Consider the following 27,889-nt stretch of genomic DNA (forward strand, 5'->3'; position numbering starts at 1 on the left):
TCTCAATTTCTTTCATGTGTGGAATTGCTGGATATATATAGTGAAAGAAAGTGAAAATTTTATGAAGATTTGATACATAAAATGGATTTAATTGTGTAGATTAGATTTATTGTTTAGAAACTTTCAAATTGGATTGGAACTTTAAATTGAAATGATGTTTCGTGTACAAATTTAACATGTATGAAAGTTAAATTTGTAGTTATTTCAATTTGAATGAGTTATATTTGATTTATGTCAAATAACAACTCAATTGAGTTAGATTTGACAACTACTTCAATTTTTGTATTTATTTGATTTTATTTTGTATTTTGGAGAGTTATAAGTTGTTAGCCTATAAATAGCAACTTAGTTTTTCATTTGTAGTATCTCATTTCAAATTGAAGTGTTCTCATTTAGTTCTTTCTTCCTTTTGTTCTTGAGTTGAGTTAAGAGCAAGTTTTCAAGAGTTCTGCCATATGTGAGTAATTCGAGGTTGCGGTTCTACTATAATTATTCATTGTATCCTGCTGGATGATCGTTGTAGTCTACTTGCAGCCCAGTGTAGAACGAATAATTGCCTTTAGACACTTATTAGAAGCATGTCTTGACTATGTTTTGGAGTTTCCAAAGTTTTTTAGGTTCTTTCAAGTCTTTGGTTATTTTCATATCTAAGTCTTGTTACACCAACTAACTTTCGTTTGAGTTTGAATATTATACATTGAGTGTATTTTTTCTAGTAGTTGAGGTATAATAAGATTATTAGTGTATTCAATTCTATATATACAATTTTCTCCCAACAAAAAATTGTCTTAAATCAAACTTATGAAGTTGAAATTTATCTAAAGATTCTTGTTATTCTATATAATTTAATTAGTGGAAAATTATCAAAGTGGAAAATCAAAGTTGTCAAAAGCGAGCATAGATTAACTGACATGTAATATGTGTTAATGATCAAAATGTATGTGGTTTGAATCTCCCACCTCATTGTACTTAAAAAAATAAGTGCAAAGTTATATTTAATTAACTAATATAGGAGTAATTGTTTTTAACGAAAAAACTGCTAGAAATATTTTCCAATATAACAAAATTTCACGATCTATCAGTAATAAACAGTGATCATAGACATTGATAGACATTTATCAGAGTCTATCATTTATATACACATTGACACTAATAGATGACTAGGAATGTCTATCACTAATAGACAGTAATATTTTGTTATATTTATAAATAAATTAGCTCATTGTTCTATATTTGAAAATCTTAAATTAATATGAATTTAAATGTAAATATTTTCTAAAAAAATAGTTAAAAATACACAAATCTAAAGTTGATAAGTGAAGTATAGTAAACAGATTTATGATTATCATTGTCACAATCCAAAATAGAATAGATAATAAAATTCAATAATTTTGAGGGAAAAAAAATTGAACTCATCACCTGAAGTTATAGACATTACAACCATTCCTATTAAAATTAGGATGGTTATAATATGTAATGATCCAAACTAGCTTATGTGCAGTTACTACATACATACACTAATATGCTTTATGATAAATTTTAATTCGACATTATGGGACTTTTTTAAAAATAAAAAATATTTAAAAATATTTACATTTTCTATAAAAAGTTCAAAAAATACAAAATACTTTTAGAACTTTTGTTATAAATTTTAAATATTTTTAAAAATTTTCTATTCATTAGAATTTCCCCAATTAATATTAAATTGAATTGCTAATTGAACTATTAGTAGCTTAATAACAGCTGAGTTGTGCTATTTTTGTGTTCACATTTTAATTATATTTCAAATTATTGAAAACTTAATAAAAGTCAATAACTCCAATGGATAGGCTTCAGGATCCTTGGAAAAAATAGCACAAAAAATAAAATATACAGAGACATTCCTTAAAGAAAAAAAAATTGAGACAATTTCCCTTTTCGTCCTTTTATGCATATTGAGAGTGCTCACTTGGTGAATTTAGTAGGGAACAAATTCAAGAGCTCCGGCGGCTGTGAACTCCTCGGAGACGGGTGAAGATAAAATCCACCGTCAGCTATGGCCTTATCCTCCGCCGTGACTGGCGGAGAAAGCGGCGAGGCCATGCTGGGCTTTCGAAAAAACAGCGAGTCGGCGGCGAGAGGCGTGACCGGACTCGGAACAGGCGAGTCGACCCGGCGAGTTGGATTCGGCGATTTAAGACTCGGAGGCAAGTTTTTGAAAGGTCCGGTGAAGCCGAGGTTGATCTCTAGCTTCCGGATTGTGTGACGGCGCTCTTGGAGCTTGAACGGAGACCGGCGAGGACCGGTGAGGTAGTCGGTGGCGGAGGGAGGGAAGGGCTTCGAAGAGGAAAGCTTGGAGAGGTGGGTGACCGGAAGCTTTTCGGAGTCACCGGCAAAACCGGTGAGCTTCTGGACGAGGTCTCTGAAGGAATTTGTGTCGGCTTGGACGAAGGTGGTCGGAGAAGTTGACGGCGGCGGAGAAGAGGCGGCGATTAAATGTTTTTCCATGAGAGAGAGAGAGAGAGAGAGAAAGGAGTGGGTGCGAAAAGAGGAGTGAGTCAGTGCTTTTGAGCTTTTTGGAAGTTATTTTCTGACCAATGACTATGATCTTTATAACGGTACCTATCAGCCTGCGTTTTCTTCACACTTACTATTTCATTTTTTTTTTTTTTTAATGTAACTTTTAGAATATCAAAACTTTAATTTTACCGATATATCAATTGAAATATCTATATGGATACTCAAAGATATTTCTAGATAAATTATAAAAATTTTGTGATTTATGCAACTACTAATGAAAATTGGTGTAATCGTAGAAAGATTTCACTAATAGATCAATCGTAATAAGTCACAATTGTAAATATACTTAAAATTATGAATTTGTCATACTTACTATTACCATTATCATTTGATCCCAAACGTTAACGATAATGGTAACAGTAACAATAGCGTAATTTTCGAATGTAATTGAATTGATCGTCCTCCACTCATCAATCAAATTGTGTTTTTTTTTTCTCTTATCACTTTGGAAGTTGGCACCAAATGTCAATACGAGTACGAATCACAAATAAACAAAACCAGATGTAATAAAATAGAGCCACTTTTTAAAGTACAATTGATTTATATGTTTCATGTGGGGTAAACATGACCTTAAAATAAGTTAACATGCTTATTTATTATTATATTTACATTAATAACCTTTTTTTTAGAAAACATTAATGACTTTTTATTATTTATTTCTTATGTTTCGTGAATTTTTCTACGATGTAATAAAAATGTGGATTCACCCCGTTTGTCGATGTCGAATACATAAAAATATAGTAATATCAATGAAAATAATGAGACGTGGACTAAATTTAATATATTGGTCTACACTATGAAACTTTTTATTTTTACGTTTAAAATTTGAAATTTATTCCAAAAATCTTCTTCTTCTTCTTTTAATTAAAACAAGGAATGAAAATTGATGCAGTAGCTTTGGTATGCAAATTAAGGGGATATATGGGTATAGGATAACATAAAATCGTCCCCATCATTTATTTAATTTTAAGAGATATTATTAAAATCATCATTTTGCATAATAATCAGTTTTAACCCATCAGCTATGAATGATATTACATATGGTTCGCATTAATTGTAATTTAAATTTGATAATAAATTCAAGGTTATTTATTTTTGCAACCATTTCAAAATTTAATGGTCAAAATCAAAATTTTCAAAGGTTAAATGTACATGTATGTGAAATCTACACCAAAGTGTAATAGTACTTTGTGTAACATAACCTAAAACGGAGAATAATTAAATGAGAAAATTTTGGGATTAATTTTAATTGCTCTATGGTTTAGAAAATTTCAATATTCTTTATCATTAGACCCTATTTGATTACTATTTGGTTTTAAAAATTAATCTTATAGATACTACATTCACTTTCAAATTTTTTCTTTTGTTTTCTACTTTTTATTGTCAAACTAATCATAACACAATTGGCATCTGAATGTGCTAGAATTCATAAAGTCCATGATTCGAATCCCTCTAGCCCAATTGCACTAGAAGTATCAATAGTTTAGAAAATCAAGCCAAATTTTAGGGGGGAAAAGTTTTTAAGAACTTGTTTTTGTTTTTTAAATTTGTTTAAGAATTCAACTATTATGATGCAAATCATGTAAGAAATGATGAGAAAATATGTTTAATTTTCAAAAACTAAAAACAAAAAATAAAATAGTTACCGAATGTAGCCAAAATTTTTATTTTTTAAAAATTCGAATGTTTGTTTAAGAATTGATATTTAATATTCCCTTATTTGTCCATCTATGGGATACTAGAAGCAACTGGGTTGAAGTCGAATCTATCTGCTTATTTTTCTTTTTAGGAAATTAATTATAAGTTTGACTAAAATCACAATTAGACTTCATTCCAAAATATGGAACAAAACTACTTCCTCTATTTTGAGATTTGTTTTAATAGATAGTTTCGGCTATTTGATAACGACGGTACTATATTTTTAAATACTCTCTCTATATGAAAGAGTGAAAAAACATCTTGTAGCAGTTTTACAGAATAATTTACATCATTAAATCCTATAAAAAAAGTTAAGACTTTCGTTAATATACTTCAATTTTAGTTCATCTAAACAATTTATAGAGGAATTCTTTAGTTTAACAAAGGCCTCCTTGGCAATTGTTCTTGTTTTTTAAATTTATAATTATTTTCTCTTAACTTTTATGTTTTTTAAAAAGACATTCCATGTGTATTTTCTCTTCTTGAAATAAAAGGTAGAGTCGCTCTCACAATTTACCTAAAAATGTAATGGATATATGAAAGATCATAGATCAAGAAAGAACCAACTTCTAATAGAAGTTCCTCCTTGTAAGGACTATAATTTTTGTTGTTTCTTATGTAGTTGTTTTAGGGAGTTGTTTTCTTTTTGAAAATTGGTATACTTCGAAACAAAGAACTATTGAAGTTTCAAATTCCTTTATTTTTTGGCGATTGTTTATTTCATTGATTTTCGTGGAAGAAAAGATAATTTTAGTCTCAAATCCATACTTCAATTTTTGAGTTTGTTTTATTTTAATCTTTTTAACTTTTTAAAATATTATTTGATTATCAAACTTTCAATTTTGGTTCGAAGATTCATAAAATTTTAAATAGTCTATTTTAACTTTTAAAAATTAACAACTGGCTATATTTTTATTGATATCCATTCAATTAACAAGCGCCTCATATATTACGAAGTTTGAAATTGAATACATGTTTACTTTCACATGGTAGTACCATACCCAAACTGTGTTATAGTTAATTAAAGATCAAATAAAGGTAAAATCGAAAAAGGCTATTTTAAGTTAAAGTGAGCTTAATTCAACGATAATTGATATATGTTGTTTTCTTTGACCCAAGGGGCCGTTTGGTTGGAGGGAAAAGAGGGTGGGAATGGGAATGGGTTTACAAAGCCCATGTTTGGTTGGTAGGATTTGTTTATTTATAGCCAATTCCTAGGTATCTTTTACCCACACAAATGAAGGAATTGCATACCCGAAATGTGGGTTTTCATTTCTTCTTCCGCTTCCTACCACAATTTTCCTTCCCTCCAGCCGAGAAATCGTATAGCATTTTGTTACTCAGCGATCGTATAGCATTTGGTAAGTGATCATGTAGCATTTGGTAAGTGATCATGTAGCATTTGGTAAGTGATCGTATAGCATTGAGTAGGCGATCGTATAGCATTAGGTAGGCGATCGTATAGCATTTTGTTACTCAGCGATCGTCTAGCAGAGCTCAGTGATCGTGTACTAGAACTAAGCGATCGTGTAGCCGAGCTCAACGATCGCGTAGATAATTTAAATGATCGTATAGTATTTTGTAAACGATCGTGTAGCGGAACTCAGCGATCGTGTAGATAATTTAAACGATCATATTGTTACGAAATCGATAATTAACGAACAAAAAAAAAAGGGAACATAGAGATAGAAAAGATCGACACACAGATATACGTGGTTCACTAACAGTGTATTAGCTACGTCCACGGGCAGAGGGAGAACAATATTATTACAGAGAATAGCGCACTACCCCGTACTTGGTTATTCGAAGCACTAACAAATAGATTCAAGGCATTTCAACAAATGCTTGATAGGGACAAGACCCTCAAACTATCTCCACAATGGTATGATATTGTCCACTTTAGGCATAAACCTTCATGGACTTGTTTTCATAATCTCAATTTTTTTTTTTTAATTCCCACATACTATTCCTATAAATTGTTTTCCTATGCACAACCGAACATAGTCATCCTTGATTCCCAGTAATTTTATTCCGACATCCTTAATTCCAGGACATTGAGAAAACTCAATCCAAATGGTCCCTAAAAGATTCAAATCACCATCTATCCCATTTATATTGATAAACAAGAATTATCTTAAAAATTTTCAACAACTAATTACAAAGATTTTGAAAGAATAAGAAAGTTTTTGAAATCTCCTCTATTTAATTATATTTAGTATTTTATAAATTTTTAAATCAATTCTGATTATATCTAATTCAAACACTACCTCTTTAGGTTACTAAAATGTTCTACAATTATAGGAAGTGATTTAACAATTAATCGTTCACTAGTAATATAAAGAACAACAAAATTTTAGTTCGTGTAATTATCAAACAGATAAATTCTTCTGTGAGTAGTAGAATGACTGTCGGTGAATGACACATTAAAGATCTATTTGGATTAACTAAAGAAAAAATATTTTCTAAATAAGTCATTTTTACATAAACTCTTTTTACAAAAAATATTTAAAAAATGTTCATCATAAATTCAAATTTAGGTAAATATCAATTTATACCCTTGTATTTTGGGGTTGTATCAATTTAAACCCCAAACTTTGGAGATTGTATCAATTTAAACCTCAAACTAATAATTATATCAATTAAAATTTTGAACTTTTATAAATATATCTAACTAAAACATAATGAGGTTTAAATTGATATTTGCCGCAAAATTTATAACACAAAAAAAGAAAGAAGAATAAGAAGTTCAAAGTTGTGGAGGAGAGCTTTAAATGCCCAAACGTTTAACGTCTTAATGGGCTGAAGAAACAAGGCGGGCTCTTAATGGGCCAAAGGAAAGAGATGGGCTCTTAATGGGCTGAAGCAGGCCCAAAACGCTAAGGTTGGAGGGTCAAATTTTGGCATTGATAAGAAGAAGAAATCAAGCGGAGAGAGATTCAAAAACGAAAATTCTTCTTTCGTTCCGAATACCGAACATGAGGGCGGGCCCGAAAGAAACCCTCCAAGATATCTTCCACTTTCTCGGCTCCGTGTCTTTCTTTGAATATCAGAGAATTTCTCTGGCGGTTCGTGTTTCAAACAAAATCGCACAAGAAGAATCCGATTGTTCTTTCCTGGAGGAACGTGATTGAGGCGAGAAGAAACGGTGAGAAATGACGAGTTCTGTGTGTTGGAAGCCTGTGATTATGGCGAAATCGATTGACGGCAAAGGATTTGCTTCTACGAGAACAATATCAATCGGCTCTGGATTGGCTGTGAATCGTGTTTCGTTCATCGATTCGAGGCTATTCAAGTCTAGGATTTGTGGCGTGCGAGCTTCCATGGTGGATTCTTATGGAAACTCCGATTTCGTCAAGAGGATGGAGCAAGCATGGGAGATCTCTCAGGTACTCGCGATCTTATATTCATTTCATTTTATGGCTGTTTCATTTAGCTATCTCTCTGCCTGTGCTTTGAACGACGGTAGAACCAGTGGATGATCTCTTCCTCTTTCTTAGGCTACGTCTTTCTTTCTAACGAAGATTGAAATATTCATTTCCTCTAACACTCTGTGAGTATTTATAGAGACATTTAGGAACCTAATCGAGGAAATTAGTCATAATAATTCAACTAGCCTGTCCGTTCACATTCCTTTCCTGTTTTCGTAGTCAGGAGGTGGATGAGGATGAGGAACCACAAATTTTCAATCCTAATTCGCTGAATCTAGTTAAGTCTGCAAAGATTAATGGCAACATTTGTTAACCTAATCGAAGAAACCAGTCGTCACAACATAACGCGCGCCCGTTCACTAACGTTCTTTTTCTGGTGTAACGCGATCAGATGGAGGAACCGATGAATTTCCTAATCTCTGATTCTTTTGTCGTGCTATGGCAATTTAGAATTAACATCCGTCTTCACCAATATAGTAGTAGAATGTTCAAATTCGTTGGAATTGTAGCCTATAATTGTTTCCTGTTCATCATGTTATTGTAATATGATTTCTACTTTTAAAAGAAAAATTATTCAGTGCGTTCCTGCACGAACCTAGGATGAATTGAATGCGCATCATGAAGAGCCTAACAATCCTAATTATATGTTGACAGCAACCAACGCCTATTTGCTGCTCTTCTTGCAACTCAAATGGACATGTTGAGTGCCAATGGTGTAGAGGAACTGGCTTCTTTATTCTTGGAGATAACATGCTTTGTCAAGTTCCTTCCAGAAACACTAGCTGTGTCATTTGTGCTGGCAAGGTAATCACGAAACTGGTTTGATCCCATACCTTCTCTCTTTTTTCCTTGGATCATTGGATGTGTTTTGAACCGCTTTCACGGTGTGTTTGCTGGTGCTATCATGCTATGAAGTGCTTTTATCCAGACATATGAGATAAATACTTAATAAAATGTTGACAGTAAAACGATTTATGGTGTTTTTATCTAATTAAAAGTACTTTTTTAAGAACTAATATTTACTGAAACGATTATTGTTAATATGGACATATCACCAAAGTAAAATAATTGAAATTAAGTTACAATTAGAGATATCCACGGGGTGGCCCCTATTTCAATCCCCGTCTCCATACCCGTGGGAAAAAAATTCCCCATTTGTATTTTTTAAAAATCTATTCATTTTGTAAATTTTTGGTCACAACCTTATAAAATTGCTTATATTAAATTTGCTTATATTAAATGAGTCATTTTAAATATTATAAAATCTAAACTTTCCATCTTAATATTATAATATTAAGGTCTTAAAAATAATGAAGCTTTAAATATTAAAAAATATATTTTTTGAAGTTGACAAAACATTGAGATGGAAATGAGAAATATAATTTTAAAGCATTTTAAAGTAATTAATTAAAACTGATAATAATAAATTAATTGTGAGTTACAGAAAAGTTTGTTTATATATATATATATATGCAGAAATAGTAATTTCATTGAAAGTGTTCACCAAAAGTTATTTCAAACCCATTATAAATTCAACTTCATGCAATCCATTCTCTTCACCCATTTCTTTTTTCCTTGGGGGGATATTAGATAAGAAAAACAAAAACAAAGCATAAATGAAAACCATTTCTCTATTAGATTTCTACTTTCTATCCTCAATCACTCTTCATGCAGTTTTTTCTATGCTATAAAAGGAACAACTATTTCTGACATTTATGGAGCATTTGAGATAACTAGCGAAGTTTAGTTGTGAAGCCTTTAGCTTTATAAGTTATAAAATCTTTAAATTTTTTTTTTTTTAAAAAAATTATTTCTAGGATTCATAGCGAGTTCAACTCCATTATTTTTCAGGGCTCTATGCGTTGCTCCGACTGTAAGGGAACAGGTTACCGGGCTAAGTGGTTGGGAGAGCCTCCCATCCCTAAAGTCTAAATAGCCTCATCGCTTGCTTCCAGGTCTGTCAAGTCAGCTATTTTTCTTCATAAATATTGGTTATTATTTAATCTCATAACCAGGTCATAGTGCAGTTGAGATTATTTCATAGTGGAGTAAAAAATTGCTTCCTCATGACATTTATTGTATTTGAGTAGCAAGTGAGTACAGATATGTAAAGATTATTTCATAGTAAAATTTGTGATGTTCAATATACAGTTTATATTGAAATTACATTTGGCTCACGATATGTGCTTTGATTCACCTTGACGCCTTTTTAGCTTTTGTCAAACGGATGGCATCTCCTTCGTGGTCTCAGAAAACGAAAACGATGGCATCAATATACCTGCTTAAGCCAATTGAAAAATTCATATTTTGATTATTTTTCCTGCAATGAGAACTCGTTTATGTTCGAAATGAAGGGATATTTGAGAAAGTTTTAAAATGAGGCAAGTGCAGAGAGCAAACGCATGTTGAAGAGCTTTATTATCTCTACTTAATTATTAAAAAATCTAACTGGTTGTAAACTTGGTCTCTAAACTCTGTTCCAAATCAATTCTTGTAATTTCAAATTTGTAATAATTCAATCCTTTAACATAAAAATATTATAAAAATAAATGATAATTTATATTTTTCTATAATATTTACTTTGTATTTCATGAACATGTTGAGTTTGTATTTTGTTTGATAAATCTCGTTAAATCTTTAACATTAATTTCTAAAACTAAATTGTTACTTGACTAAATTATTTATTCTATGAAGGTTTAGGGGCAAATGCAATTTTAAACCTTAAATTATTCTAGAATTTAAAACTACAAATATTTTTGGGCATCAAATAAACCTTATTCTAGAATATGAAAGGTTACCAAAAATAAAACGATCATTGTAGAATATTTGGATAAATTCAAATCTTAAAAAGTGAAACATCTAAAAGTTCAAGACATGCTAAATATAACCTCCAAGATTTTTGAATTTTTTTTTTCTTTAAAGAATGGACACCTCCAAGAATTCTAACAAATAGTGATATTTAAAGATGATTCATGATTTCATAAGACGAGATTCACTATCTCAACACACGATCATGTGTAGAAGAAAAAGATTTAGAAGTATTTGTATTTGTGTCGAAAACATTTGTAAATGGAAGCTCCGATGTTAAAATTTTTATACATCACAAGAATTATTATTAACATAAAGATGCGTTGATGTAGTCTTGAGATAAAAGGAGAGAAATCTCTAATGATAAAATCAAAATCTTTATTGTGAATCATAAGTTGTCAATACAAGAAGACAATCTCTCTATTTATGGAAAGGTGAAAAGTAAACTAATCATCTTAATTTATCAAAGAAACTAATCCTAATCCTAACAAAACAAAGAAATTAATCCTAATTCTAATCAATTATGGAAACTAATCCCAATCTAAATCAATTAAAGATTTGACCATAATATCCAAACTTATCCTAATTCTACTACATCATTCTATCCCTGAAAAAAAAACAAAAAATAAAACAAAAATACAATCCTTGAGTTTTAAAACGAAAATGAGGATAAAAATAAAAAAGTAAGCTATTCGAACAGACACATCTTTGAACATCAGGCATCAATAACATTCAATTTTCACGAGTCACGCCAATATATCGAATATTTGATTCTTGAAACGGAAAATTATTTCTATCAATGATCTCAAGGATTAAGTTGTTCAAAAAATCCTTTGTTAAAATATATGCAAACTCTTTAAGGAATGATGGAAAAAAATTTCAATTTTCTTCGAATTAGGCTGCCCATAAGTATCTTTTTTCCACAATTCCACCGAATACTTTCTTTGATATAACCTTGATCTTTGTTGTTCTTGAACGATTCTTGGTAAATCTTAGACATTTTTTGCATACCATAGATGTAGTCAATTCTCTTGTTGTCTTTCTTGGTGGTCAAGGCTAATTTCCATTATATTATCTCACAATGGAGGTAATTGTGGTTGGTTGCGTGGCTTAGTTAATTGATCTGACCAATTGGACACATTCTTTGTAGTGGTTTCATCTTCTTCAACACCTCCATCGTTGATTTCATCAATTAATAGTTCCTCATCATCTAGTTTGAATTGAGCAACCTCCACATTAGTCCCATCGATTTTTTTTTTCCTTCCAATGGAAGCTCCTCTTCAATTTTTCTACGTTTCTTACTCAACTCATCTTCAATTGATTTTTTCTTTTCTACTCCATTCATTTTTTGCACAATTTCACAACCCATTTGGCTGAGTTCTTGATCTTCTGATGGTTTCTTGAAAAATCTTGAAGATTATAATTGTCTTGAATTTTTTCCAAAAGAACCCAAATTTCATTCATTCTCTTCCGAAAGTTCTCTTGATAGGTGTTTTTAATTGAGTATTTTTGTTTTCTTGAAAATGTTTCAACCTCTAAATTTGTGCTGCACTGATTCATGTTTTTTGATGTTGGTGACCATAATTTCTTTCATACTCTGAATCACCTAACTTCCAATTCTTACCTCAATTTCTTGAGAAACCAATTTGATTAGATTGTCGAGCTCTTTGTTGATAATGTCACCTTGTTATTCTAATCCATACTACATTAGAATTTTCATCAGAATCACTAGAATCACTATAATCAAATTTCAAATGTGGATAATGATAGGTTCTTTGAGAAAACCGAGCACGGACAAAATTATTATGTTGAAATTCTTCTTCTAAACTAGAATCAAAATTCCAACACTGCTTTTGGGAGAAATTTTGACTTTCTTGCCTATACCAACTGCTATATTTTTTCTTTGCCATCTTTGATCGATAATAGTCCATTCTAGCAAAATCTTGAAAAAAAAATCTCAGTATCTTCTTTTTTTCTAAAATTTAAAGGGTTTCCCCTATATAGATATGGACTATTCAACAATGAGCACAGCTCACGAAGCTCCCTCTTGCGATCGACATCGCCAAGAGTTTCTCGATCTTCTACCAGTGGCAGTTAGCATTAGCCCAGACGGCTGCTTTGATACCAAATTGATGTAGCCTACGAGATAAAATGAGAGAAATCTCCAATAATAAAAATCAAAGTCTTTATTATGAATCAAAAGTTGTCAATACAAGAAGACAATCTCTCTGTTTATAGAGAATTGGAAAGCAAACTAATCCTAATCCTAATTAATCAAAGAAACTAATCCTAATCTTAATTAGTCAGAAACTAATCCCAATCCTAATAAACCAAGGAAACTAATCCTAATTCTAATCAATCATGGAAACTAATCCCAAGGATTTGACCATAATACCCTAACTTATCATAATCCTACTACTTCATGAGCACTACCATGACGTAAGTACATGCTTATTTATTAATTTTAAATAACATTTATATCAAACAGACGTCCATAGTGCCTTTAAAGACCAAAGTGATTCTCCCATTATCACATTCTAGTGGCCAAATTACCTATCAATAATGACATTTGGTAGAGATCTGTCCACGGGTGAGAAATTAAAGAGTTTCTCATATTTTCTTATTTACATAATTTCAATTTTAGTTATTTTATACTTTATCTTATCTTATCTTATTATATTTTTTCGATCTTCATATTTTCATGTAACTCGTCTTATTCCTCAATTTTACAACTTACTAGTTTGCTTCATAGATTTTTTCCCCTCATAAATTAGTCAATGTCGATAAAGATGTAGATAATAGAGATTTTAGTAGACGGAAGGGCGGGATAATGAATTTAGCTTAGAGAGATACCTGCACACTTGGAACTTAATTTTGCTCTCGGAACTCTACCCATCAAGCCTGCACTACGGCCGAGAATAGCAACTTGTTGACGTCGTTATAGTCGGCGTCCTCTTGCCCATCTTCCCCTGCATTGGCACCAATACACAATATGCATTATAAGTAATACATCTAAACATATATTTGAAAGGATGGTTCAATTTCCACTTCAGAAGAGTTGGAAAGAAAAAGTTTCAGGTGTAGCACACCCGACACAAGCACCACCCACCGCAGGGCAGACGGGGAAAGCTACAAACCCTCATATTATAAATCTTACTAAAACTGCTATGCAGGGGAAGGTGAAGCAAGACAGGAGACCCGAACATTCAAGTTTCTATGCTGCAGCAAATCCAACCGTTGCTGAATTTTTGGAGTTGTTGCCATGGTATCGAATATCAAATTATATACATACGGTTGGTCTAAAAAGACAAATGTGATCAATCCCCACATGAGCAAATTCAATTGGCATAAAGCTTGTATGGTTGATTTCACAAGCAGCAAGTAACGAACTATATATATTCCCCTTTAAAAAAAAAACAGGCACAGACAATTTACTTGCATTAGAAGCTTCATATAAAGCTTGAAAAGAATCCTTACCAAATTTTGATTGAACTTGTCTTGTCCACTCTTCAGTGATCTACAGGAAACGATTTCAGGATATGGTTTAGCATTAAACAATGACTTTGCAAGTACTTAAAAAACACTAAGCTTCTACATGGAGAGGGTGAGACACGTGGTCGTGTAAGCTTTATCCAAGGGATCGAGATACCCACTTACCATCAATGTGGATATCCAATCCTAAGAAAGGCTTTTGCATATTTAATATTGGTTGCTTGCTGGCAAATGGTACAAATACTATAAGCACCACTTGGAAATTGCAACCCTTTTAAATCACAATAAAGCAGATAGAGCAGTTGAGACAAAAATGGTTAAAATGTCCATTTCACTGTGTTAATCTTTCATATAGCTAAAGAAGATGAATATTTCCATATTTTAGTTGGATTTCCTAAATTGGCAATTTTGGAGATACTAGTCCTCTCAAAATGCTAGGGGTTATCTTATTACTTTCTTTATGAGATTATAGCATACTTTAATACATTTTCATATATTTTCATATTTGATTGTTCTTGAATTCATTACTTGTTCTTGAGTAATTTCTTGTTAGGAGGCATCCTAACAAATTGGTATAAGGTCGTTCATCCAGGAATACCAATTTTAATTATAGATCATGATCAAGGAATTGACGCATTATTAGAGATACAGAGAGACATGAGAGAAATAAGGCAAAGGATCAGGGATTCCCAGCAAAGATGGGCCGAAAGAGAAGGGAGAAGATTAGCCATCATCAAAGCAAAGAAAGAAAACCTAATTCGAAAGCTATCTAGTTGAGTTCGAAGAGTGGCGGGAAGACGACGATCATACCCGAGTATCCCTCCCAAAAAAGTTAGGGGGAACCAATCGGCAAGGCAAGAAGGAAGGAAAGAAAGAAGAATCGGCAACAGCGGAGTCAAAAACACAACGAGAAAGGAAAGGCCAGAATGTTCGAACTCTAAAAATGTTGAAAGTTAGTGAGACGAGGAAGGGAAGGAGTAAAATACGAGTGCGGAGGAGAAGGGGCAAACAGAGGAAGAACGATCGAGTGGTCAAATAGGGGAACAAGCAAGACGAGGGCCGAAAGAGAAAGAGGAAGAAGAACCTGCCAACGAACACGTGATCAAACCAAAGAAACAGGAAAGCGAATCGAGGGAGGTCATTACTGACAGCAATGGCATGGATGGCCAAAGATGAATCGTCAGGGAAGGCGTCGATGCAAGCTTCGAAAAGAAGGGCAACAGAGATTGGAGTATGACAACCCTGGAGATGACATCGAAGGAGGCCGGTATTGGCAGCGCGAGGATCTGGTTGGCTGGAGTGAAAGCTTCGAGGACCACATCATTATAAAATTCGTCAGTGGCTGAAAGTCGAATCCATGAGGCAAGGAAAATCAACAAAACAGACGGAGATGAAGAATATGTTGTTGCGAGGAGTTATAGAGGATGAATGGTCGCAACGAGAAGGAAGATGTTGGCGATTACTTGGCCATCACGGGGTGACGGGCGGCAGAGGAAACATCGAAGGGAAGAAAATCTCATCAACGGTCATCAAGGGCAGAGAAGGTATGAAGGCGAAGAAGTTAGTGCTGACAATCATTGACGGTCGTGCAAAGGAGAGGTGGTACGCCGTGATATTTGCAGACACTAGTTTGCAATGGATGGAGAAGACGGTTGGGAAGGGTTGCAAAATTCGTGATTACGTGGGAAAATTATTTCCTGCCCACGTGAAATGTCAAGAGGTGGAACCGGTTGTTGCAAAACATGAGACCCTATTTTTCGTGAGTGTATTTGGGATGGGATCGCAAGCCCATTTATTTCCTTCTATTCAAGAAGAACAATGGTCACTAGGAGGTGGGACAGTGACATGTAAAAAGCTGGGAAGGAAGGATGGTAGACGATTAGGTTTTGAAAGGATTGGGCCAACCCAACAAGAAGGGGCCCAATATGTGATTTCTTTAAAAATGGACAGTGGATCTTGATTAAGAGTAAGCTGGAGTTTAATTTTGGATAGCAAGTTGACCGTGGGCCTAGTCCATTAGAAAAAAATTGAGCTACTGGGAGAATGTGGGGTCATGGGCTGATTAATAGGCTGAATCCAAATGAAGAAATTGGAGCCCATGCTCTATTTGTTCAACCCTTTTTAAAAGAAAAGAAAAGAAAGAAAAAAGAAAAAAGAAACCCAATTTTTGGGATCATATTTTGTAACCTTGTGGACAAGATATCTTCGAAGGGCGGAATATTGTAAGGCCTCTAATTAGGAATATCGGGATAATTAGTGGAATATTAGTAGGGTGATTAGAAGGGGCATATGAGTAATTAGACATGAAATTTGTTAGGGATTTTAGTTATAAATAGAATGCGGGGTTGGAGGGAAGTATGAAGAATGTAGTGGGATTTCCTAATTTGGGAATTTGGGAGAGACTAGCCCTCTCGATAGGCTAGGAATTATCTTGTTACTTTTCTTATGAGATTATAGCATATTTTAATATATTTTCATATATTTCCATATTTGATTATCTTGAATCCATTCCTTGTTCTTGAGTAATTTCTTGTTAGGAGGTACCCTAACCTAATGAAATTCGGTCTTAGGCCAAAGGAATAAGCAATGTGTTGCACCAGTACTGACCACAAAATGCAAACCAAGGGGCATTGACGATGAATACCTGCTTGAATTCAGCAAATGCAGGATCATCGAGATCGCTGACAAAGGGTACGCCCATGGATGCTTGCAATTTTTGCAGCATGTTTCTGTTCCCAACCAGAACTGTCCGAGCCTTATCAATTACATCCTGCATTTGAACAGCACATCATCGTTGCATAAATTAGCAATATTTATTGAAATCATTCAGTCTCAGTTCCAGAACAAGAACAAATACTGTACATGTCAGAGTCATTCCTCTAAAAAAATTAGTAATAGGTATCGAGATAAATCAACTTCAGTTCCAGAACAAGAAAAAATAGCATACATGTCAAAGCCGTTCCTCAATGTACAAATGTCATTTTCAATCCTTGTCCTCCGATAAAAGAGCAAAAGAGGCACCAACTACCAAGACATTAACCAAACTTCATTGTTTCTTGAGTTTTCCAAACTTGGTTTGGTTTTTTAAGGACATGGGTAAGTGAATGTTTTTTAAAAAAATGTCAGTGTTGTTCATAAGTATATTTTTCTAAAAATAGAAAATTAAACGATTATCAAATGGAGCTAGCCTTAGAATTTAATTTTTGGTTTTTAAAAATTGAGTTTATAAACATTACTTTACCACATACAAGTTTCTTTATTTTGTTATCCACTTTCTACTTGGTGTTTTGGAAAACAAAAACAAGGTTTGAAAACTAAAAAAGAGTGATTTTTAAGTAGTTTTTGTTTGTAGAATTTGACTAAAAATCCAAATGTTTCACTAAGAAAGGTGAAAACCATGTCAAGAAAATTGGAAAGTAACATGAATTTCAAAAGCATAAAAATAAAAAACAAATGGTTATTGAGTTAGAATTTATTTACTAGAAATAATTTTTAAATTCAGTGTGCATAATACATAAAATAAAATACTCTCGATATAAATATTATGAAACATACAATTACATTTTAACTTATATATGATAAAAATATAGATCACGTTTCCACCCACCAAATACATTCATCCTATTACCATCAGTCATCATATTTTCAAACATCGTATTTCATTTATTGAGATATAATATATCCTTTTTATAGGAATTTATTGAGATACTCCATCACATGGGATCTAAGTGGAATGGAGTTGCAGATCTAATTCTTGGGGGGAAAAAACGTCGGTACATACAGAGCATGATCTAGCAGTTCAAACGCGTGTGTTTCCTCTAGCCAATACCTTTCTGGAGAAAATAAATCAAGAAAAATACCTGTTTGGCCATCAAAACTTCACGACACTGCTCTTTCAATGTTGATATATCATCCCGTATCTTCTTTATCCTAGAAACTAACTTCATTGGATTCGCCTGCAAACAAAATGAAAACCACAACTTGAGCAACAATAAATTTGTATTCGTATTTTCCAGTAAGACATAAACTTTGTACATCGAGATATTCCAGCCTCGTACTCGTTACATGTTCAAAGAGGATTTCTAATCTCAACCGTCTAACAAAGACTAATCTCTGACATTAGGAGTGTTTGAATCCATTTTCATTGCCACATAGTTGCAAACATTATCGGAAAAAAAAAAGGGCAATAATCAGACATTTTACCAAGCATCAAAAAAGCTCACTAGAATCAGAAATTCGAAAATGAAGAGAAATTATGGGTGATCAAATTTTCAGAAAACTTCGACCTGAAAATTCCATAATCCATTCTCAGAACAACAATATTTATACTGCAAAATGAACATTATAAAATCAAGAACCACAACAAATTGTTGGTTAGCAGTATGAAATAAACTGTCTGGCAAGAGATAAGGAAGCAATTCTACAATAAGCACAAAATCTTGCAATAGTACTGCCGTTCTAATAGAAGAATGAAATAACTCTTCGTTAAGCTCAAGATCTAGCTACTTCTTCCTCCAAATAGAACCTCGACACCAAAAAAAAAAAAAAAAAAAAAAAAAACAATTATGTTGCCTAGCTCTATCAGGATAGATTACTTGCTCTTACACTGTAGAACGAAATAATTCAACATCAAGCTCATGAGCAGCTCAAGATCTTGTGATACTACTGTGAAATGCCAATAGCCAAAGTATTGAGTACAAGAACTTGTAGGTCCTCCTCAATCCAAATAGTGCCTCCATTCAGAAGAAGAAGAAGAAAAAGAAAAACGTATGTGGCTCTTACTGTCAGGATAGATTACTTGCTCCTACGTAGTAGAATTGAATAATTCTACATTAAGCTCGTGATCTTGTATTGTTACAGTAAAACAACAGCAAAGAGAGAACGAAATAGTTAAACATTAAGGTCCAGATCTTGACATCTCAAACCAATCAGTGGCTCGATTAAGAAGATAGAGAAAGCCTAGATGCTCTTACGCTGTTGATTGAAGTAATTCTACATTAAGCTCAAAGATCTGGCACTGGCACTGTGAAACACTAGCACCGTAAAGAGTCTTAAACAATTCAACATTCATTTCAAGCCCGATAAATCCCTCCTTAAACTAATTAGTGCCTCCATTCAATTAACGAGAAGAAGAAAAAGATCGTGTTGCTCTTACGCTTTCCGGATAGATTTGCTGAAACTCCTTCTCGAGCCTGTACTGAACTACCGAGAGATCGTGATTGGCCTTCGTGAACAAGTTCGTCAATCCATCGGCCGCTTGATGATGTTGGTGAAGATGATCGAGAACCATATTCTCTCTCTGCTAGGGTTTTCGCGCTCTCTCAATTTGAAGCTCCTTCCGCGCCAATAGATTCTTCTTTTTATTTGCCTTCTTTCAAATGAAAGTTTCGCTGATGTGATGGATGCATTTACATTGCGCCACGTGTTATATTATCCATTTTGCCTCGAAATTAAGAAAATTAATCTCAAATATCTTTCAAGGGTTTTCAGAAAATAGCCTTCATAAGTTGTAAAATCAAAGAAATGACTATTGCAGAATTGCTAAAACATTTTGAATAAAGGGTGTGTTTTAAATAAATTTTCTAAGGGTTTATTTTCAACGAGTCATTTTGAAAAAAAAAAATAGAGTATTTGACAGTCATTCGAAATAGTTTTTCAAGTATATTTGAATCTCAATAATTCTTAAACCCCCGATTGACCCATAAGTTTAAGTTGATAGGAAAAATCACCAAGTACAAGTTTAAACACATAACATCATGAACCAAAATCACCAAGTACGAATTTGAACACATAACATCATGAACCAATCTCTGCTCTAATATTATCTTAAATCGTCAATTAACCCAAACGTTTAAGTTGATAGATAAAGACAAATTTAATCTTATATCATTTCAACAATAATCTCCATACTTCTAATAACGATTAGATACAAATTTTGTAAATAAAATCAGATCCAACGGTACAATTATATGATTTCTCTATTTATGCACAACCACATGTGTGCTATTTGAGGGTGGAAAAGGTTTTTACTTATTAGAATTGTAAGATATTATTACCTTAACTCAAATATTAGAGATATGAATATTCACATTAATATAATGTCGGTTATGAAAGAGAGAGGGGAAAAGCTATTTATAATCATAACAACAATAATTTATTTATTTATTGTCCAAAAAAAAAATGGTAAAATGAAGTATCTTGCAGGACATTTTATTTAAATATTACAGTTTGAAAAAATAATTAGTGAAATATGATACTTTTAAGAGTATTAGAGATTTGTAGTAGTGTGTCAGCTTTTTGAAAAGTTCGAGGGTTAACAAAATTAAAAAATTAAGTCGAGAGTTGAAATCTCGATCTAAGTAAGTCGAAGGTTGAAATTTCGACCTAAAAAAATTAAAAAGCAAGTTGAGGCTTCAAAACTCGACCTACATAGGTTGAATCTTCAACCCTCGACATCTTGTTGCACCGGTCGAATCTTGTCGCTCACATGCGCCTGCTATCTCGAGAACCTCCATGCTAAATCATCACCTCGCCTCTGCAAACCTGAACTTTAAAGCCTATGTTGCTCCACTTGCCTACCTACTGCTTTTAATCTGTAGGTCGAGTTTTGAACACTCGATCTATGGTCTTTTAAACCCCCTCTTCACCTTTCTCATATCACAAATAACACACTCGCTCTGTCTCTTACTCTCTACCTCCTATTCTCTTCTTCTCTTTCGTATGAATCCTTTCTCCCCACGCTTCAGCCTTCTCCGATCACAAATTATACATGTTTGTTCATTCATTCTATTATATTTATACTTTTTTAAAATAATTATAAATTTTGTTCCTATTCTCATATTATTTTTTCTTTTTTATATAGTTTTTATTGTTGTTCGAGCAACAAAGATTTAAAATGAGGTATGCGTTCACTCGACTAAATTCCTATTTTTCTAATTAAAAAATAAGTTATAAATTCTAATATTATTTTTTCGTAGTTTTTTTGTCAGATGACAAAAAAAATAAAAAAAAATAATAATAATAATAAAAGGAGACCGTTGTCACCTTAAAGGAAAAAAGAGTAAAACCACTATTAAATTTGTGAGTTTGACTTTTATTTATTACTAGTTTTTTTGTTTTTAATACTTTTTTATATTTATTTTATGCTAGATATATCATTCTAATTCATTATATATTGATGTTGATAGTTTTTTTTATATTAGTTATATATTGACACGAGTCCAAATTCAATAATATTTTAGATTTACCATGTTAATGTTAGTCTACTATGTTAATATTTTAGATCTATTAGTCTCAATTCAATAATAGTTTTTTAATAGTCTTAATTCAATAATATTTATATATGATGTTAGTAGTTTTTTTCTTTATAATTTAATATTTTTATTTATATTATGTTAAATCTACCATGTTAATGTTTTCTCTTGCATTTTAAATAATATTAATGTTAGGGTTTTTAGGGTTTAGTGTTTTTCTGTAGACATTAGAATACAAAATTATTGTTTTTTTTTTTTTTTTTTTTCTTATGATATTTTTTTTTTTTTTTTTTGTATTTAACTTTGATGTTTATAGTTTAAAAGGTATTTTTTTTTAATGTTTTAATAAAAAAAAACTTAGTTTATAGTTTAATACAAATTATTTATTCGATGTTTAAAGTTTTTAATTATAAAAAGTTTAGTATTCTTGTTTTTTTTTTTTTTAATAATATTTGATTCTTTTAGCTTTTAATAAGTTTGATGTTCAAACTAAGTTAATTTTTTAAAATATATATTTTTTTTTTATGTTTTTGTTTGTATTTATGTTTGATAATTAATAATGTATTGTTTGTATTTTTTTTTAAAGAAAATTGCGAACAAATGTTTGGAATTTATGTTATTTATAAATTGTAATGTGATTGATGGTGTTGATGGTATTGAATGTGACCAACCATCATGTTGGGGTTTTAACAATTCATTGAAATGATAGGTGTAGATGAAGGAACTCTAGAACTTTGAGCGGAATCGGATCAACCAAATTCCACTTTTATTGAATACAAAGTTTGCAGTAAACAAACAACAAGATATGTATTTAATTCTAAATTACAACATGCTTTAGAAATAAAAGGTTTCAAGAAACCTCATCTTTGAAGACCTTTCTTCGCGTTTTTCCTTCGAACGTATCACGAACTTCTTGAAGACCTTCTCCAAGATAAACCTTGAACATAACCAGACACTACCACAATAGTTACCTTGGTATTCTCAGGGTGAGAACGCTAAAGTAGTGGGCTTTGACTTTTTTGGTTAAGAGGGGAAAAAAAGGTAGAGGAGGAAGATTGAGAATGTTCGCCAAACCAAGACAAAAACCACATAACACTTATATATTTTCTTTCTTTATCTCAATTGTTTAACAACTATGTCTCGAAAAAAGAAGAAAAAAACTTTTCTTTTATTCTCCTTGCCATTGAAAATAACCACTCCCACTAATGTGGGTGGAGAGATAAGATGAGGAAGAGAGTCGTAACTCCCTTCCTTATTATCAAAATAATAATAATAATATAAATATAAATATGATAACTAACTTATCATAATATATATATATATATATATATATATTAAATTATATGTTATATCAAATATAACATATAACTTATAGTTTTAATATTGTATCACATACAATGTTAACTATAGTTTTTTTTCTCTTTTATATGACATTTAATATATATCTTATTTATATTAAGTTTAACAGCTATGAATTCAATTCGTAGAAACTATATTTATATCTCATTCAAATATTTATTTCCTCCCATTAAGCTATAATGTATCAAATACATTATGACAATTATATCACGTATAATTGAAACAACTTAATTATATCATATATAATTGAATCCTTCTATTAATTTGAACAATTCAAATTAATCCAAAAACCGATTCTCAACTAAATCCTATTGAACTACCAAGGCGACCTCATGGACATATAGCTTGAAGCTCCAACAATACATGAATAATTAATTAAACTCTTTAATTATATTATTCACCATTCGTTAACTTTCGAGCACTTCACTAAAGACCGACAACTATACTCTTCACACTACAGATATATTTCTGTGTCCATTGGATATAACCAAACAACAATACGATGACCCTTCACGAATTGCTCGTAAGTACAGCTGGGCCAAATAATCGTTTTGCCCCTATAGTTACCTCTAACTCCTTAAGTACCACTGATCCCTCTACTGTACAATAGATCATAATCCTACTATGACTAAACCCCTCTCGGGCCAGGAGAGGGTGTGGCGCCACATTGTTCAAGGCCCGGAATCAGCCCTTAAGGGAGCAATTTATCTAGAATGAGTGAATTCCATCTTGTATAGCTGTGTTCTCAATTTCTCAATCAGACGAATCCCTAAAATGGTAGGCTTGTTGAGTCGACGATCTAGCCACTTTCACCCATACAAATCAAATGACCGCCCTCATAAGCAGGAGTTCACAACTCACTCAGGATTCAAATCATGTTACTTATGGTCATCGTAGTGAAATGTAAGTATCTATTATGAACGGTGTTATATAATGAGACTAAACATTTCGTGGTCCGGTCTTATACAAACTCCTTTGTATAGAATATCCCCGCTCGCATGTCTATACATAAATAATGAGGATCAGATCATTTGTAGCACTTTACAACAATTGTAACACCTACAAAGTGGGTCATACTCGTAGTATCATCAGGATAAGGTACCCAGTCTTATCCATTTACTACAAACTATTTAGGTTATCACTTAAACATGATCCACTTGTATGTTTCTACATATATGTTTAAGTTAGAAAGATAACCTTGGATGCTAGTTTATTGGTTTAAGGTTAATGCAACTATCACATATTTTGTAGACAATAAATAAAATATCAGATATTTTATTAAATATATAATGAGTTTGTTCAACAATGTTTACAAATTATAGGACCCTACAAGATTTAGAGCATCAACCCCAATAGTAGATATGAGAGCAAATCAGTTAGAAACAGTATACATCCTAATCTATTACTATAAGGATCGGTAAGGTTTATGTCATTCCCCATTCCTAATGAACAAACAATGAACTTGATGTTCTCGATCGCGATATCACTCCCGAATTGAGTGCATTAATATATTAATGTGAGTAAGGTAAGGCTGGATATAAACTTAAATACACAGCCCTTTAGTCAGTTTAAAGATCCGACTTAATATATTGACCCATTGACCCTGATCCTAAATCAGTTGCACCACCTTGTGATTATGGAGATATGGTGGCTAACAATCAATACAAGGGTTTTAGAACAAAAACCGATGATGAATTTGAAGAGTTGGATTTTGATGGTCATGAACATGAGTTGCCTTCAAATATACTCAACGATGTAGATATGAATGTAATAGATAACATTCGAGAATACGATCCAATTGTAGTCTGTTGGGTTGATGTCCTAAATCTCGTAGGGTCATATAGTTTGTACATATTGTTGAACAAACTCTTTATGTATTTAATTAAATATTTGATATTTTATTCATTGTCTATAAAATATATGATATTTTAGTTGCATTAACCACAAACCAATAAACTAACATCCGAGATTATCTTTGTAACTTAAACATGTATGTGGAGACATACAGGTGGATTATATTTAAGTGATAACCTAAAAGGTCTGTAGCATATGAATAAGGCTGGGTACCTTATCTTGGACACTACGAGTATGGCCTGCTTTGTAAGTGTTATAATTATTGTAAAGTGTTACAAATGATATGACCCTGATCATTCATGTATAGACATGCGAGTGGGGATATTCTATACAAAGGAGTTTGTATAAGATCGGACAACGAAATGTTTAGTCTCATTATATAACACCGTTCATATAGAGACTTACATTACTAGAATGACCATAGGTAACATGACCTGAATCCTGAGTGAGTTTGAACTCCTGCCTATGAGAGCGGTCTTTGATTTGTATAGGTGAGAGTGCCCAGATCACCAACTCAACAAACATACCATTTTGGGGATTCGTCTAATTGGGAGGTTGGGAACACAGCTACACAAGATGGAATTCACTCCTTCCCCGATAGATAAATTTCTCCCTTAAGGGCTAATTCCGAGTCTTGAACAATATGGCGCCACATCCTCTCCTGGCCTGAGAGGGGTTCAATCTAGTTGGACTATGATCTATTGTTCATTAGAGGGACCAGTGGTACTTAAGGAGTTAAATGTAACTACAGAGACAAAACGATAATTTAGCCTAGCTGTACTTACGAGCAATTTGTGAAGGGTCATCGTAGTGTTGATTGATTATATCCAATGGACATATAAATATATCTGTAATGCGAAAAGTGCAGCTGTCGATCTTTAATGGAGTGTTTGACAGTTAACGGATGGTGAATAATTAAAGAGTTTAATCAATTATTCATGTACCATTGGAGCTTCAAGCTACAGGTCCATAAGGTCCCCTTGGTAGCTCAATAGGATTTAGTTGAGAATTAGTTTTTGGATTAATTTGCAAATTAATAGAGGAATTTAATTATATACGATATAATTAAGTTATTTCAACTATATGTGATATAATTGTCATAATGTATTTGATACATTATAGCTTAATGTGAGAAAATAAATATTTGAATGGGATTCAAATATATTTTCTATGAATGAGATTCATAGATGTTAAATTTAATATAAATATGATTTATATTAATGTCATATAATAGAGAAAAGAAACTATAGTTTATATTGTATGTGATACAATATTAATGTTGGGATGATGCCTTAAACTCTCGTTGGGTCCTGTAGTTTGTATACACTGTATTGAACAAACGCTTGTGATGTAATGATATATGATATTTTCTTCACTGCTGTCTATGAAACATGTGATGTTTTAATTGCTTTACCACGAACCAATAAACTAAGATCCCTGGTTGTCATTGTGACTTAAGCATGTATATAGAGACATACAGATGGATCATACCTTAAGTGATAACCAAAATGGGCTGTAGTATATGGATATAGGAACGAAATCCTGTGATACTATGGATGCGGCCCACTTTGTAGAGAGTTACAAGTGCTGTGACTTACTACAGATGGTCCGATCCTTATCATTCATGTGGAGACATGCGAGCGGAGGCGCCCTATACAAAGGAGTTTGTATAAGACCAGAGAAGTGTTATAGTCTTGTTATATAACGCCATTCATGACAGAGACTTTACTTCACTAGGATGACCATGGGTAACATGACCTCAGTCCTGAGCGAGTTGGGAACTACTGCCTTTGAGAGCGTTCATTTGATTTGTATGGGTGTGAGTGGCCAGATTGCCACTCAAACCTACCACTTTGGGGATTCATCTGATTTGGGAGCTAGGAACTCAACTATACAAGATGGAATTCACTCATTCCCCAAAGTAGGGGTAAGTAGATAGATTGCTCCCTTAAGGGTTGATTCTGAAGTTTGAACGATGTGGCGCCACATACCTTCTCATGGCCCGAGAGGTGTCGATACATAGTAGGACTATGTTGTATTGTTCATTAGAGGGATCAGTGGTACTTAATGAGTTAGATGTAACTACAGAAGCAAAATGGTAAATTGGCCCAACTGTACTTACGAGCATCTGTGAAGGGCTATCGTACCGTTGATTGGTTATATTCAATGAACACAAAAATATATTTGTGGTGAGAAGAGTGCAGTTATCGGTCTTTAGTAAAGTGTCTGGTAGTTAACGGATGGTAGATCTCATGGCTAAAAAGTTTAGTCAACTATTCACGTACCGTTGGAGCTTCAAGCCACAGGTCCATAAGGTCCCCTTGGTAGCTCAATGGATTCAAATTGAGAATCATTTTTTGGGTCAGTTTGAAGTGTTCAAATTGACAAGATGGAGTTTGATTACATATGATATGATTAAACTGGTCAATTGTATATGATATAGTTGATATGATGTATGAGATACATTAATTGGAGGAAAAAGATATAAATATGATTTATATCAAGTGGAGGAGAAAAAAACTATGGTTTAAATGTTGCATATGATGTGATATTAAAACTATATGTTATAAATATAATATGATAAGTTAGTTATTATATTTATTTATAATTAAACAATTATAAGATAATTATTGGTAGTTTTCTCCATAACTGTACGTGAAAGTGGGAGGTTGCATTCAGTTTTGATAACTGAAGGATAAAATGAAAATAGTTTTCATTTTTTGCATAAGATCGGATTATCGCTTCACAAAGTTGTACACTACCCATCATATAACTAACGAGAGCCTAAACGATAGCTTAAGTTTTCCTAAATGATCGTGTACACGCGTAGTCGATCTAAACGGTCGTATAGCTTTTACTAAACGATCATGCACGAGAGCGAGATTACCTAAATGATCGTCTAAACGATCATACCTGATTACCTAACGATCGTGCATATTTTTCTAAACGATGAAGCACCCGTCTATAGACTCCAGACCTCTCTCACTTGTTTGGTCATTAAATACGATCGTGTTTCCTTCTTCCCTCTACCAAATCCAACAAAGCCCACACCTCATGGATTCTCACTTTAAGAATATCAAGGTCACTGAGTGGTGGTGTCCAAGTTGCTACCTGTTCATGTAGAAGACCATTCGTTTGCTGAGCGACAGCGAGATTTGGTAGACGATTGGCTTGACAGTGCAGTGATAGCGAGAGGGGTTGATATTGACGAGAGCGAGAGATTAAGAGAAGAAAAGTTCTTCAAAGGTGAGTCTCTCTGTCCTTTGTATTTATTTTGTTAAAAGCATGCCGTAATTTATTTTTTGATGCATAACCTGTATGTATGTTTGTGAATGTTGTATTTTTGTCACAATGTTTTTGGAACGATCTTGTTTCCGCTCATAGGTACTCTTTGATAAGAGTTCCTTCAAGTAAAACTATAGGTTATATGTTATATTT

The 27,889-nt window shown here is 32.7% G+C and overlaps 3 protein-coding genes across 4 annotated transcripts; 1 reads left to right on the plus strand and 2 right to left on the minus strand.

Annotated features, from left to right (window-relative positions):
* Window positions 1-1,756: 1,756 nt before the first annotated feature.
* Window positions 1,757-2,597, minus strand: LOC120086482 (VQ motif-containing protein 4-like). The gene has a single exon (XM_039043157.1). The coding sequence runs from the start codon at window positions 2,485-2,487 to the stop codon at window positions 1,945-1,947; it is 543 nt and encodes a 180-aa protein (XP_038899085.1). The 5' UTR covers window positions 2,488-2,597; the 3' UTR covers window positions 1,757-1,944.
* Window positions 2,598-7,203: 4,606 nt separating this feature from the next.
* LOC120085931 lies at window positions 7,204-9,862 on the plus strand. Its single transcript, XM_039042257.1, has 3 exons — window positions 7,204-7,643; window positions 8,340-8,489; window positions 9,537-9,862. The coding sequence occupies exons 1-3, from the start codon at window positions 7,410-7,412 to the stop codon at window positions 9,615-9,617; spliced, it is 465 nt and encodes a 154-aa protein (XP_038898185.1). The 5' UTR covers window positions 7,204-7,409; the 3' UTR covers window positions 9,618-9,862.
* LOC120085930 (spindle and kinetochore-associated protein 2) lies at window positions 9,831-19,336 on the minus strand. 2 transcript variants are annotated; one of them, XM_039042256.1, is made up of 6 exons: window positions 19,141-19,336; window positions 17,846-17,941; window positions 16,630-16,755; window positions 13,971-14,010; window positions 13,347-13,462; window positions 9,831-9,963 (listed from the first exon to the last, which is right to left on the minus strand). In XM_039042256.1, exons 1-5 carry the CDS (start codon window positions 19,273-19,275, stop codon window positions 13,389-13,391), a joined length of 471 nt encoding a protein of 156 aa, XP_038898184.1. In that variant the 5' UTR covers window positions 19,276-19,336; the 3' UTR covers window positions 9,831-9,963; window positions 13,347-13,388. The 2 variants fall into 2 exon arrangements, with proteins under 2 accessions (XP_038898184.1, XP_038898183.1); XM_039042255.1 differs by lacking the exon at window positions 9,831-9,963 and adding an exon at window positions 12,207-12,632.
* Between the last annotated feature and the right edge of the window lie 8,553 nt (window positions 19,337-27,889).

Source organism: Benincasa hispida, chromosome 9 (assembly GCF_009727055.1).
Source record: "Benincasa hispida cultivar B227 chromosome 9, ASM972705v1, whole genome shotgun sequence".
NCBI classification, from domain to species: domain Eukaryota; kingdom Viridiplantae; phylum Streptophyta; class Magnoliopsida; order Cucurbitales; family Cucurbitaceae; genus Benincasa; species Benincasa hispida.